We start from the raw sequence: 16007 nt of genomic DNA, 5'->3' as shown, positions 1-16007 counted from the left end.
TTATTCGTTTTGTAAGGGTAGTGCATGTGACTAAGTTGTGCGTATACAGAGCGCTGACGGTAGTTCTGTTGGATAGGTTTAAGTTTACTTTCGGTTTCATTCTCTGCTGTCTTCAGGGAGCGGTAAATGTGCGTGCGTGAATGTAAATGTATCTTTCTATACCCGTCATATTGCGATAATTTTACCGCTGTATGTCTGATCTTTGTCATCAGTTCATGTTGTAGTTCAGTTCATATTGATTGTGGAGAAATGGTGCCTGTGTAATTCACGTGCGTATGTTTAGCGCCATTTTATCGCATCGTAATTCTAGTTAACTCATACAGATGTTACTGAGGTGAATGTTTATGTTTACTATATACAGACGGATTCTCATATATCAGCCTAAACCACATTTTACTACCTCTGTTATTCTAATGACTGTCTACACTTAATCTATGTACACTGATGAATAAATCTCTTACCCATTTTCACCGCACGTGTATACCGCGGCAAGTTTCTGAGGCATCCTAGAACCGACTCTCTGCGCTGCATCGCTAAAGTTAGGTGCCTTTTTGACGCATAATAATAATGATAATCGTCTTACTATCGTCAAAGGCATCAGCAACAGGCGATATCTTTGACTATCGTCGATACACGATACTATCGTCTATCGGCACAACCCTAGCTTGCGGCAACAGTGTTAAACTAGCCCAATTCCGTTGGAAAACACTGAAAAACATTGTGCTGAAACAAAGCCAATAATCTCTTTGCTGATTGGTTTGTGTGACGTGTCATATGATTTTCCCAGTCAATTTAAAATTTCCAACTTGCTCAAAAGATGCAAATGAGATGCAAATGAGGTGCAAATGAGACGAATAACACATGCTTGCGTTATTTGCATAGTATTTGCGTCTGTTCAAATCTATGCATTGACTTTGTATGTAATCTACTTTTGCAAATAATTACAGTACATTCGCTTTTGGTGTGCACACACCATTGGTACTTAAACTTTTTCAGATAGTTACCATTGCAACGTTTTGGTTTAGTGTTTCATCTCACATTTGTAGTTTATTTTCTTTTAGCTTTATTTAAATTAATGTTAAGTATTTTTTAAGAGTTTTCGATATTTAGATATCAACACTGTTAAAAATCTCAAGTCAGCTGTTTACAGGTTGAGTCAATGTTGCTTTGCGTCTTAAACGAGAAGTCCACTTCCAGAACAAACATTTACAGATAATTTACTCACCTCCTTGTCATCCAAGATGTTTGTGACTTTCTTCCTTCAGTTGACAAGAAATTATGTTTCTTGAAGAAAAAAAAACTAGGAATTTTCTCCATAAAATGGATGTCAATGGTGCCCCCAAGTTTGAACTTGCAAAATGCAATTTAAACGCAGATTCAAAGGACTATAAACATATATAAGGTCTTATCTAGCAAAACAAACTATCTTTTTTTAATTATTATTAAAAATTATATACTTTTTAACCTCAAATGTTCATCTTGTTTAAGTCTGCGCGAACGATTTTTCTGGCCAATACAGTTAGGGTATGTCGAGAAACTCCCAACTCGTGTTCAAAATCATTCTAAATCGCTGCAGAAGCACCAACCCAGTGTTTATAAAGTGAACATGCAAAGTAGATCAAACGGCCTTTACAAAAAAAGGAAAAACAACAATCAAGGACGATTTTGACGTTGAAGAAGAAAACGAGATGGGAGTTTTTTGACATACCCTAACTGTATTCACCGTATTGAGCTGGAAACAAACACGCAGTGTTGGAGTTCAGGCAGACTTAGCTTTGCTAGATAAGACCCTACTTCATTGTCAAGAATCGTTTAGAGCCATTTGAAGCTGCGTTTAAACTGCATTTTGGGAGTTCAAAGTTGTGGGCACCATTGAAATCCATTATATGGAGATGTTTTCCTCAAGAAAAATAATTGTTGAAAAACTCCCATCTCATTTTATTATCCAACTTCAAAATCGTTCTAAATCGCTGCAGAAGTACCGATCCAGTGTTTACAAAGTGAAAATGCAAAGTAGATCAAACGGCCTTTACAAAAAAAGGTAAAATAGCGATGTAGGATGATTTCGAAGTTGAAGAAGAAAACAAGACAGGAGTTTTTCAAAATACCCTAACTGTATTGACCGTATTGAACCAGAAACAAACACGCAGTGTTTCAAGTTCAAGCAGACTTAGCTTTGCTAGATAAGATCCTTCTTCATTGGCAAGAATCATTTAGAGCCATTTGAAGCTGCGTTTAAACTGCATTTTGGGAGTTCAAACTTGTGGGCACCATTGAAATCCATTATATGGAGATGTTTTCCTCAAGAAAAATAGTTCTTGAAAAACTCCCATCTCATTTTATTATCCAACTTCAAAATCGTTCTAAATCACTGCAGAAGTACCGATCCAGTGTTTACAAAGTGAAAATGCAAAGTAGATCAAACGGCCTTTACAAACAAAGGTAAAACAACAATCAAGGACGATTTTGACGTTGAAGAAGAAAACAAGACAGGAGTTTTTCAAAATACCCTAACTGTATTGACCGTATTGAACCAGAAACAAACACGCAGTGTTTCAAGTTCAAGCAGACTTAGCTTTGCTAGATAAGATCCTTCTTCATTGGCAAGAATCGTTTAGAGCCCTTTGAAGCTGCGTTTAAACTGTATTTTGGAAGTTCAAACTTGGGAGTACCATTCAAATCCATTATATAGAGATAGTTCCTGAAATGTTTTCCTCAAGAAACTTCTTATCGACTGAAGAAAGAAAGAAACGAACATTTTGGATGACAAGTGGGTGAGTAAATTACATGTCATTTTTTATTCTGGAAGTGGACTTCTCTTTTAAAGAAATAAACAGTTTGGTTACCAATATTCTTAAAAATATCTTCTTTTATGTTCAGCTTGAGAAAAAAAAACTCATACAGGTTTGGAACAACTTGAGACATGATTAAACCATGGCAGATTTGGGTGAACTGTCCATTCAAATCTGACCACTGTTTGGATCAATGCGTTCGTTTATCTTCTCTGTTAGTCTCTGTTAACCACATCCCCTAGAATCACACTAAAGAAAAACCCTCACTAATATGAATCAACTAGTTTCTCAAGTTTCTCACCCTGCCGGTGTCTATGAGGGCGAGCAGCCGAGGATTATTCTGCTCTACGGCCTCCAGACACTGGAACATGGCAGACACGTGTGGTTCACTCAACAGGAAGGCCCCGTCTACAGAAGAGGACAATCAACTCTATTATCACACACAACACCACCAGGAAAAATGTATACGTAAGTGAAGATGCCAAAGGTTTGAAAGACGCTGAGTTACCATTGTAATATTTCTGTGTGTTTGTCTTATGTTGCAGAAGTGGTCTGAGCTGGGCAGATAAGATGTGACCTTGCAAACTGTGTAAAAGCCAACGCTCGGCTTTATAACCTTCGCCGAAGCACTGAACACTATTGCTCATCACCGGCTCCAGCTGACTGAACTGCAAAGAGGAATAAGGAGTCAAAATTCTCTCTGAAGATGTCAAAACAAGATTTATGTGGGAAATAGTCACTGGATTGAGAAATACCTGTTCTACGTGACGGGCGAGATGAGGACAGAGATACCGCACACACCACACGAAACGCCAGTAGTCTTTTTGTTTATAGTAAATCTGCAAAACAAAATAACCAAATTAGACATTGTACCACAGCAGAATGATTCATACACTGAAAAACTGTGTTTAGTTACTTCTGTCCATGCAAGCCAAAACTATTAAGAAGAATTTTTTAAAATAAAATCTTAAACATTAAAATTATAAATCAAATTATTTTAGTGAATTTTAGTCAAATAAAAGTAAAATAATAGAGAAGCGGCCTTTGATTAATATCTAACTGCCACTGTTTTAGCTGGAAAAAAAAAAACAAGTCAGATGTAAAAAAAAAAAAAATAATAATAATAATTTAAACATAAAATTAAAAAAATATGAATTCAATTAAATTAAAATGTAATAATTTTCACAATATTATTGTTTTTACTGCATTTTTAATCAAACAAAAAATGCAGCCTTGCTGAGACTTTCTTCAAAAACATGTTAAACAAATCTTACCAACCTTAACATTTTAAGATTAATCTATAAACTATCACAATATTTGCTTTGTTGGAAAGGTCACAGAGGCCATTTCTTATCTCCGATTAGGTTCAGAAAGTAAAACAAAGAAGTAATGCAACTTTAAAACATCCTTCCTGGTTTGATTAGCCGCAGGGCGTATTTGCATCTAATAGCTACTGGTAAATCAGGCTGTTTTTCTGGATATATTCCTGCTGTGACCACAGGATATTTTAGGTACTTTCAGGAAAAACCCCCAAGATATTTTATTATATTTTTTATATTATCTCATTCCTCCACACCTGTTCGTGTTTTAGGCCATGGCCCAGGATGTTGTTCATGTCCTTGTGGAGGCGTTGAAGACCACCATAGCGGGACCAGACGTTAGGGTTGTTGGTGGACAGCAGCCCTTCAACAGTCGTCTTCAGATTAGACAGAAGCTTCCAGTGTTCCCATCTGAAATAAAACAGATGTAAATTGCAATTGCAATACATTAAGAATACAGTGTGCTGAAAGTGTTTCAACCCTTTATTATCCTGAATGTGCATTTAGTCATCTTAAAAGAATATTTAAAAACCCACTACATTTTAATATAAAACTACTTTAAATTAGGGATGTAACGGTATCAAAACTTCACGGTACGGTATTTATTGAATCATTTACAGGAAAAACAAAAAAACTAATGAAAAGACTCAAAAAAAGTGGCAGAAGTGTTTATTAAACAATTTACATGAACACTGAACATATCAATGGCATACAAATTAGCCATCTATCTGTAAACTTTGAAACAGGAACTTAAATTTTTCAATTTTAATAACAAAAAATTATGAAACCATGTAACCACGTTACTTTTTTTTGCAGTACTTTAGCCTACTTTGTGTAATAACGAAAACATTAATTTCAGTGGAAAATAAGTCCAAAACTCTCTATTTTAACATTTTGAACAACAGGGCTCTACAATCTTTTTCTTTTTTTTTTCTTTTTTTTAGAAATTCCTATGTGTTTTAGTTTTTCTGATAATCATGAAATGAAAGCATAAACATTTATTTATTTTTAATCAAATGAAATATAAACCCTTTTCATTTTTGGCAAACAAACAGAGGTTTACTGTTAAAATCAATACATGGAAGAAAAAATTATATTCATTTTAAAACGTTTAAATAATAATTGTAGTATTTTTTTCTACAATTAAGTGGTTAATCTTGTTGTAATATTAATATTTATTTTCTTAAATGAAACGGTAAAAGTGACACTCACAGCAGCTTTGGAGATTGAGTTTATCTGTTCATGTGAGATGCAAATGCCAAATATTACCGGGAGCGTCACGCCTGCTTCAGTGTAGTAAAAAAAAAAAACGCGTCTCCACCATTTCATACAGAGGCAAACGGAACATGCAGGATTCATATTAAAACGGTCTTTTTGCATTTCAGTTTTCACAGACACTAGTCCATATCGCGATTTGAATTAAGTGACAGACCAACTTGGTTTATTAATCAAAAAAATCAACGAATTCCGTGGCATTCCGCGCTATAGTAGATTACGTTTTTATGAATGGAGTCCTGCGTGTTTTCGCGGAGGAGACATTGTAAACGCGCGACCATGATGAGACAGAAATTACATGCCTTCGTATAAATAAGATAAATAACATAAGGCAATTTAGTTTGTTTAATAAAAGAACAATGTATAGACCTGTTCTATAGGAAAGATAACCTTAAATGACTTCTATAGTGATCTAGCGCTATATCGAAAATAAAATGAACTTGACGTTCAAGGGGGGCGGGCAACAGACCGCAAAGGATGATGGCCACGCCTGGGCTGATGGGAATTGTAGTTCCCCGTTCCCGCTACCTCCCGTTCGCTCCATTCGCCTGAGCAAACTTTTCTCAGAAGACCTATTGTTTTATCGAGTCATGCGACCACGGTAGTATCGAAAAAATTTGCTATTGCGGTACGACGGTATTTACAATACCGTTACATCCCTACTTTAAATTATTTTAAATAATACAAAAGAGTAACACAAAACTGGGGTATAAGTTACCTGAAAAAAATTGATTGTGTAACTCACTTTACTTGTAATGCTTTATCTAAACACTGTTTACTAGTTACTCGAAAAATGTAATCTGATTACATAACCCCCCTGACTTGTAACGCGTTACCTCAAACACTGTTTACTAGTTACTTCAAGATTAATCTGAATACGCAAGTTGCATTACCCCAAAGCTGTTTACTAGTTACTTGAAAAAGTAATCTGATTACATAACTGCGTTACCTTCAACACTGTTTACCAGTTGCTCGAATAAAGTTATCAGATTATGTAACTTGCGTGACTTGTAATGCGTTACCCTAACACTGTTCACTAGTTGCTTGAAAAAAGCGATGTGATCATGCAAGTAATCTGATTTCATAGCTCACGTTACTTGTAATGCATTACCCCAACATTGTTTACTAGTTACTTGGAAAAAGCAATCTGATTACGTAGCTCTTGCTACTTGTAAAGTGTTACTCCAACGCTGTGCACTAGTTGTTTGAAAAAAGTAAACGGATTACAAAGCTTGTACTACTTGTAACACGTTGTTTACTAGTAGTTACTTGAAAAAAGTAATCTAATTACGTAACTCGTATCACTTGCAATGCGTTACCCCAATGCTGTTTACAAGATGCTTGAAAAAAGCAATCTGATTACGTAGCTTGTGTTACTTGTAATGCGTTATCCCAACACTGCTTACTAGTTACTTGCAAAAAATCTGATTATGTAGCTTGCATTTCTTGTAATGCATTACCAACAACACTGTGTACTAGTTACTTGAAAAAAGTAATCTGATTACATAGCTTGTGTTACTTATATAATGCATTATCCCCCAAAACTTTGTACTAGTTACTTGAAAAAAAGCAATCTCATTACGTTACTTGTAATGCGTTACCAACAACACTGTTCACAAGATGCTTGAAAAAAGCAAACCTGATTACGTAGCTTGTGTTACTTGTAATGCGTTACCAACAACACTGTGTACTCATTACTTGAAAAAAGTAATCTGTTTAAGTAACTTGCATTACCTGTAATGCCTTACCCAAACTGCTTACTAATTACTTGGAAAAATCAATCTGATTACATAGCTTGCGTTACTTGTAATGCATCATCCCCAACACTGTGTACTAGTTACATGAAAAAACAATCTGATTATGTAACTCGCATTACTTGTAGTGCCTTGCCCCAAATGCTTACTAGTTACTTGCAAAAATCAATCTGACTATTTAGCTTGCGTTACTTGTAATGCATTATCCCCAACACTGTGTACTAGTTACATGAAAAACAATCTGATTAAGAATCTCGTGTTATTTGTAACGTGTTACCCCAACACTGTTTACTAGTTACATGAAAAAGCAATCTCATAATGCGTTACCAACAACACTGTTTACAAGATGCTTGAAAAAAAGCAAATCTGATTAAGTAGCTTGTAATGCATTACCAACAACACTGTGTACTCGTTACTTGAAAAAAGTAATCTGTTTAAGTAACTTACATTACCTGTAATGCCTTACCCATGAACTACATAAACTGCTTACTAATTACTTGGAAAAATCAATCTGATTACGTAGCTTGCGTTACTTGTAATGCATTATCCCCAACACTGTTTACTAGTTACTTGAAAAAAGTAATCTGATTATGTAACCTGCATTACTTGTAGTGCCTTACCCCAAATGCTTACTAGTTACTTGCAAAAATCAATCTGACTATTTAGCTTGCGTTACTTGTAATGCGTTACCAACAACACTGTTTACTAGTTACTCGAAAAAAGTAATCTGATTACATAACCCCCCTGACTTGTAACGCGTTACCTCAAACACTGTTTACTAGTTACTTCAAGATTAATCTGAATACGCAAGTTGCATTACCCCAAAGCTGTTTACTAGTTACTTGAAAAAGTAATCTGATTACATAACTGCGTTACCTTCAACACTGTTTACCAGTTGCTCGAATAAAGTTATCAGATTATGTAACTTGCGTGACTTGTAACACTGTGTACTAGTTACTTGAAAAAAGTAATCTGATTACATAGCTTGTGTTACTTATATAATGCATTATCCCCCAAAACTTTGTACTAGTTACTTGAAAAAAAGCAATCTCATTACGTTACTTGTAATGCGTTACCAACAACACTGTTCACAAGATGCTTGAAAAAAGCAAACCTGATTACGTAGCTTGTGTTACTTGTAATGCGTTACCAACAACACTGTGTACTCATTACTTGAAAAAAGTAATCTGTTTAAGTAACTTGCATTACCTGTAATGCCTTACCCAAACTGCTTACTAATTACTTGGAAAAATCAATCTGATTACATAGCTTGCGTTACTTGTAATGCATCATCCCCAACACTGTGTACTAGTTACATGAAAAAACAATCTGATTATGTAACTCGCATTACTTGTAGTGCCTTGCCCCAAATGCTTACTAGTTACTTGCAAAAATCAATCTGACTATTTAGCTTGCGTTACTTGTAATGCATTATCCCCAACACTGTGTACTAGTTACATGAAAAACAATCTGATTAAGAATCTCGTGTTATTTGTAACGTGTTACCCCAACACTGTTTACTAGTTACATGAAAAAGCAATCTCATAATGCGTTACCAACAACACTGTTTACAAGATGCTTGAAAAAAAGCAAATCTGATTAAGTAGCTTGTAATGCATTACCAACAACACTGTGTACTCGTTACTTGAAAAAAGTAATCTGTTTAAGTAACTTACATTACCTGTAATGCCTTACCCATGAACTACATAAACTGCTTACTAATTACTTGGAAAAATCAATCTGATTACGTAGCTTGCGTTACTTGTAATTAGAGGTCGACCGATGTATCGGTTTTGCCGATTAATCGGCACCGATAGTTGATTGGCCGAACTATCGGTTATCGGCAAAAATCCTTGCCGATGGTTTTTCCGGGTTGCATTCTTTGCTGAAGCGGCTCACGCTCCGCTGTCATGGAGTATGAGAGGTTAAGCCCCAGACCAATGTTTAATGCCAGGATTGTTACCATATATTTGTATTGATTTATATCCAGCTGTTCATATTTTTAGCCAGCAAAGTTGCAGATTTAAAGACATGAGAAAGCAAACTGTGTTCATTCAGCCGACAAAATCAGTCACAGCGCGCCTTAGTTTTACATTACACATCTGTCCCACATCGTTCATAAAGACTTGACCCTGGGCTGGAAAATTAAGTATTGTGCATTTAAGCAAACTATTTGTATTTCTGTAGCTCTAATTAAGTCTGTATGCTTAATATAGAGCTATAATTTATGTTTTAGCCTTTTCTTCAGGCCGTTGAAGCATGGTGAGTTTGCATCTTGTTACGCACTTTATTTCACAATGCCATTTTCCTGTTCCTATTTGATTTTAATAACTGATCAACAAAAATATCTATTAAAAATTAAGATAAAAATAATACAAAACGAAATTCGTTAAAGAAGGGATTTTCCACAAATAAAAACGTACGAAGTGGTCAAAAATTGTGTCTGACCCTCTCCAATTCTCCTGGCGTATTGCCGTCCAATTCATACCACGTCCTTTATGACATTTACAAATTACACAAACTTCTTTCGTAATTAACAGATTAAACTGAAACAAAACAAAAACAAATCATATTTAAACATAAATGTAAAACAGAAAAGAAATTGTTTCTGAAATGGCTGCAATATAGATCGCACTTTCTCTTTCCGTTTCACTGCAACACTGTGTACTAGTTACTTGAAAAAAGCAATCTGATTACATAGCTCACGTTACTTGTCACGTGTTACCGCAACACTGTTTACTAGTTAATTGAAAAAGCAATCTGATTATGCAGCTTGTGCTACTTGTAATGTGTTACCCCAACACTGTGTACTAGTTACATGAAAAAAACAATCTGATTACATAGCTCACATTACTTGTCATGTGTTACCACAAAACTGTTTACTAACTACTTGAAAAAAGTAATCTGATTATGTAACCTGCATTACTTGTAGTGCCTTACCCCAAATGCTTACTAGTTACTTGCAAAAATCAATCTGACTATTTAGCTTGCGTTACCAACACTTTTTCTAGTTACATGAAAAAAGTAATCTGATTACATAGATTACGTTACTTGTAATGCATTATCCCCAACACTGTGTACTAGTTACACGAAAAAAACAATCTGATTAAGAAACTCGTGTTATTTATAACGTGTTACCCCAACACTGTTTACTAGTTCCTTGAAAAAAGTAATCTTGTTACGTAACTTGCATTACTTGTAATGCATTACCAACAACATTGTTTACTAGTTACATGAAAAAAGCAGTCTGATTAGATAGCTTGCGTTACTTCTAATGCATTTCTCTAACAGTTTAGTAGTTGCTTGAAAAAAGCAATCTGATTACGTAGCTTGCGTTACTTGTAATGCATTACCAACAACACTGTGTACTAGATACTTGAAAAAACAATCTGATAATGTAGCTCGCATTACTTGTAATGCATTACCAACAACACTGTGTACTAGATACTTGAAAAAACAATCTGATAATGTAGCTCGCATTACTTGTAATGCATTACCAACAACATTGTTTACTAGTTAAATTAAAAAAGCAATCTGATTAGATAGCTTGTGTTACTTCTAATGCATTACTCTAACAGCTTAGTAGTTGCTTGTAAAAAGCAATCTGATAATGTAGCTCGCATTACTTGTAATGCAGCAAACACAGAACGTTCCCCTAACGTTCCCATATGGTTCCCATTTGGTTATTTTTTTCGGGAACCAAATGAGAACGTTCTCAGAACGTTCCCTGCAGGTTATTTTTTGTTTTAATTTTATAACCTAAAAAGAGCCTTCCCAGAACGTTCCCTGCAGGTTATTTTTAGGTTTTAATAGTATAAACTACAGAGAACGTTCTCAGAACGTTCCCTGCAGGTTATTTTTAGTTTTTATTTTATAACCTAAAAAGAACGTTCCCAGAACGTTCCCTGCAGGTTATTTTTAGTTTTTATTTTATAACCTAAAAAGAACGTTCCCAGAACGTTCCCTGCAGGTTATTTTTAGGTTTTAATTGTATAACCTACAGAGAATGTTCCCAGAACGTTCCCTGTAGGTTATTTTTATATTTATTTATTTATTTACCTACAGAGAACGTTCACAGAACGTTGCCTGCAGGTTATTTTTAGTTTTTATTTTATAACCTAAAAAGAACCTTCCCAGAACGTTCCCAGCAGGTTATTTTTACTAGTCTGTTGCTGAAATGTATTTTTTTCATCATAAACAAACTAGAATCTCATGTCCGAAATAAGCTTTTAATAAATGACATCAAAGTGGTCAAACCGCATTATAATGATAATATAATTGTAATTTTATATCTAAAATAAGCCAAGATTAAGTGTCTGGAAATGATATTAAAAACACTGTTTATTTCTTTTCCCCAGCACGCGCTTTCTCATCACGCGTTTTCTCCTGTCCTCAACATAAAGCGCGCGCTTGCGTAATTTAAAAAATAACGGTCATTTCGTTTTACTGACTGACTAAAGCTCGTTGATTGATCTCTTTAATGAATAATTACTTACAACTAATATATATACGAGAGTAAACATTGTTATTTTAGGGAGATTTGACACGTCTTATTGAAGAAAACATAATGTTAACCGAGACGTTTTCGTTTAGTGACCAGAAGAGGGAAGCACGTCATCGTTAATTCAGTGGTAAGAAACGAATGTAATGTTATCCTAGTTAAAGTCAAATAAATGTTATTTGTTTTTAATGTCTGTAAAAAATTAAATACACATTTTTAAAGTCGAATATTTTGTTGAAGTCATGTTATTTGGTGCTTTAATAAACATAAAACCTTGGTTGTTTTTGGAATGGTACTTCTACATCTTACATTAACGAAATCTAACATAGTATAGCATAATTCAGTCTCATTTAATGCTCCTTATGATGGTTAAATGTGCTCTGATTATCTGTAATGACTAAACAATTGTTTAAAACAAGACATTGTGTGTAGTAGTGATTACTGAGATTCACATCCGTCCATGCCGCTTACTTCGGGACACGGGAGTGCTGATGTGCAGAAGCGGTACCGGAGTGAAGAGGTTAGGAGAACGTTCTGGGAACCATCAGAGAACTTTCAGGGAACCTTCTAGGAACATAAATGGAACGTTCCCTATTGGTTAGCCAGGAAAGTTTTCTTTACGTAACTAGAACGTTCCCTTTAGGTTAGGGGAACGTTCTGGGAATGTTCCCAATAGGTTCCAAGAACGTTCCCCTAACCTAAAGGGAAAGTTCTAGTCACGTAAAGAAAACTTTCCTGGCTAACCAATAGGGAACGTTCTGAGGAACGTTCCCAGAACGTTCTCGGAACCAAAAATTGTTAGCTGGGTAGTTACTTGAAAAAAAAGCAATCTCATTAAGTAACTCGTGCTCCTTGTAACGCGCTACCCCCAACATTGTTTACTAGCTATTTGACATTAAGGTCAAACATTATGTCAAGTTTAGATTTAAATACTTATCCTTGAAGTATAAATAATAAGTATTTGAAATATAATAAATACTAATACTGATAGCATGATAAAGTGTGTTTCTTTAAATATTTAGGTTATGAGTCATGAAGAGTTTCTGTTACGACGTTTTATGCAAGTCAGCTCACAGGAGCGAAACCCACACAAAAATAACGGCTTAAAATGAAATGTCGCGCTTACGTCTGCTATTTAACAGCTAAATGCGAGCGTGTCACAAGACTGGTGTCATTTCCAGCACGTCTATTGATTATCTGGATGAAAACTGCTAGAACATACGATGCTTCATCCCACTATGGCGAGGGGGCATCTCATTAATATTAATTACGTCATGGAACTCTTCCGTGAGCGCCAAGTATCCTATTGGTTGATTCGTCTGCTTACATATTAGATATCCACAGGTGAGCCAATCAGATGATACGCTTCGCCTCGTAACGTAATTAATATTCATTGATGAAGTCTTTACCATAGTAGGATGTACAAATTCATTAGCCGGCTAGCTTAATATTAATCTGCAATCGTCAACCGTTTTAGCAAACAAGCTGGTTAGTGTATATTTATGATTATTATGTTCTCAAATACATATATACAAAAGTGTGCGGTGGTAAAACTACTCAGTTTAGCAGAATAGTCTCCTAAACTAGAGCTGCGAGTCTAGCTGTCAAACTCAGGACTGCTGTAGACCTTCATGTTTTTATTTACCTGCGCTCTCCATCTTCCGCCTCCATGGATATCTCCATCTCCAGGCCAGGTAATGGCTTGATTTACAGTTTAGATCCGATTTATATAGTGAAAATCTCCGGACAGGTTGAAGGTGTTTCCACTGGGCGTCCCGCACCATAACAAGACAGAAGAGAGTGAAGCCAGAGATAAAGCGCGCTCGGACCGGATGCGCATTCCTGGAATAGCGGAAGAAGATTCATTTCTAAAATAAAAGGTTTTATGGTATCTGAGCATGCACTGTATTGGGCAGTGTATATATTAATGCCCTCATAATGTATGTTTTGATATATTAGATAAAATATTTAGTAATTTATAAAATGTAAACTTATTTATTTTATGTATTACTTGTATGTATAATTTTATGTATTTCATTAAGTTTCTTAATTTATTTGAATTTTAAGAGGGGCAATGCACAATAACATAAGCACTCAAGTCAATTATGCACATGTGTCAGATTTAGCCATTCATGCTAATACATAGAAAACAAAACAAAAACAAATGTTTTTATTTTGTATATTTTATTATTTTGCATTTTTTTATATTTCATGTATTGCTTTTAATTTATTTTAATTATTCATTTTATTTGATGCGTGTTTAAAACTAAATATTTATTTATATAGTTATTTATACATCAACAATTTATTTGGCATATTTAATTTATTTAGCATTTACTTTTATTTATTATATTACCTTATTTTAAATATTAATTACATTTACATTTTTTATACAAAACGTGTAAAACAAAACATTCATGAATTCATTGTATTTTATTATATTTTCATTTTTAATTATTTATTATATTTGAAATGTGTTTAAAACTAAATGTTTATCAACAATTTGTTTTTATGGTGTATTTAATTTATTTTGCAATTATTTGTATTTTATTTATTATTTTATGTTTATTATTTATTACATTTAAATTGTATTTGAAACAAATGAACAATTTTGTGTGTATTTTTATATTTCATTTATTATGTATATTTTAATTATTAATTCAATTTAAATTGCATTTAAAACAAAACATTAATACATTTATCATATCAGTTTTTTATTTTAATTATTCATTATATTTAAATGGTGTTTAAAACAAAATATTCATCAACAGTTTGGTCTTTATTTGGCATGTAATTTATTTCGCATTTATTTTATTTATTATATTAAGTTTATTTTAAATATTAATTACATTTAAATTGTATTTGAAACAAAACATTTGTGAACAGTCTAGTTTTAATTTGGTACTACATTTCGTTTATTTTGCATTTATTTTGTATTTCATTTATTATATTATGTTTATTTCAATTATTATTTAATTTTAAATCGTATTTAAAACTAAACGTGAAAAGCAAAACAAAACATTCATAAATTTATTGTGTTTCAATTTTTATTATTTTGATTATATTTGAAATATATTTAAAACAGAACATTAGTGAAAAAAAAAACATTCATGAATTTATAATTATTAATTAAATTTAAGTTTTATTCAAAGTCTATTTGGTTTTTATTTGGCGTATTTCGTTTATTTTGTATTCATTTTATATTTATCATATTATGTTTATTGTAATATTAATTAAATTTAGAACAAAGAAAGAAAGAAAAGCATTTATTTTATACTGTAGTTACTATATTTTTATATTATATATTAAATTTTATTTAATATATGCACGTCTCATATTATTGATCTATTAAGTTATACAATATATATAAATATTTCAGAGACGGCCCCATATTTTTTAACTGTATTCGGCTTCATTTGTGACATTACCTGTATTGACCACACGGTGGCGCCGTTTAACTACAACATTTCCCAAACGCCGGTTTAGTACACTGTCGCTGAACTGCAGAGTCACTCAGTAGGCGTGTCGTGTCGTGTCAGGTTGTTATACAGGCTCATGAAAATGTAGACTTTTTAAGGCTTTTTGCATTGACAGTTAGAGCCAAGGGCAGCATATTTCCACTTCGCTTCTGAAGGGATAATTTATGGTAGCCTATATTTTGCTATGGCAACCACCCACAACAACAAAATATAATATAAATATAAACATAATACTTCTGTAACATAATACAGTTTGAACGTGGAAGTATATGGGCGAGACTGCCGGTTTATTAGCCGCTATTGGAAAATAACAAGAAGAACTAGATAAAAGCATTTGTCAAGACATTTGTCAAGACAGACTTTACCTTGGCTTAAGCAAGCCAGACCAGAAAGTTTGAAAGCTTTAATAATTTTAAAAAAGTTTGAAAGTTTTAAGTTTGACTGTTTTCAGTCTGAAATACTTTAAAGAAGTTTAAAGTAGTTTTAAAACTTTAAAAGTGTCTAACATTATTAGCAAGTTGCTAGCATGTTTTTAGCATAAGTAGCATGTTATTGACATGATTCTAGCATGATTAGCATGTTGCGAGCATGATTCTAGCAGGATTAGCAAGTTGCTGGCAAGTTTCTAGCATAATTACCAATTTGCTAGCATGTTTTTAGCATAATTAGCATGTTGTTAGCATAATTAGCATGTTGTTGGCATGTTTCTAGCATGATTAGCATTTGCTAGCATGATTCTAGCAGGATTAGCAAGTTGCTGGCAAGTTTCTAGCATGATTAGCAAGTTGCTAGCATGTTTTTAGCATAATTAGCATGTTGTTAGCATAATTAACATGTTGTTGGCATGTTTCTAGCATGATTAGCATTTGCTAGCATGATTCTAGCAG

At 33.7% G+C, this 16007-nt stretch overlaps 1 protein-coding gene across 3 annotated transcripts in view; it reads right to left on the bottom strand.

The window, feature by feature from the left end:
• Positions 1 to 13422, bottom strand: part of LOC141338438 (run domain Beclin-1-interacting and cysteine-rich domain-containing protein-like) — a 41952-nt gene extending 28530 nt beyond the window's left edge. For all 3 annotated transcript variants that reach the window (XM_073843980.1, XM_073843982.1, XM_073843981.1), the window contains exons 1-5: positions 13287 to 13422; positions 4369 to 4522; positions 3548 to 3631; positions 3301 to 3460; positions 3094 to 3200 (exon numbers count right to left, since the gene is read on the bottom strand). In XM_073843980.1, the coding sequence (XP_073700081.1) occupies positions 3094 to 3200; positions 3301 to 3460; positions 3548 to 3631; positions 4369 to 4522; positions 13287 to 13324 (543 nt within the window). In that variant the 5' untranslated portion in view covers positions 13325 to 13422. The remainder of the gene's footprint in view (positions 1 to 3093; positions 3201 to 3300; positions 3461 to 3547; positions 3632 to 4368; positions 4523 to 13286) is intronic.
• Positions 13423 to 16007: the final 2585 nt, after the last annotated feature.

This window comes from Garra rufa, chromosome 7, assembly GCF_049309525.1.
Source record: "Garra rufa chromosome 7, GarRuf1.0, whole genome shotgun sequence".
Taxonomy (NCBI): Eukaryota; Metazoa; Chordata; class Actinopteri; order Cypriniformes; family Cyprinidae; genus Garra; species Garra rufa.
Note: the sequence above shows the minus strand (reverse complement) of the source record. Positions and strands in the feature narration are given on the sequence as shown.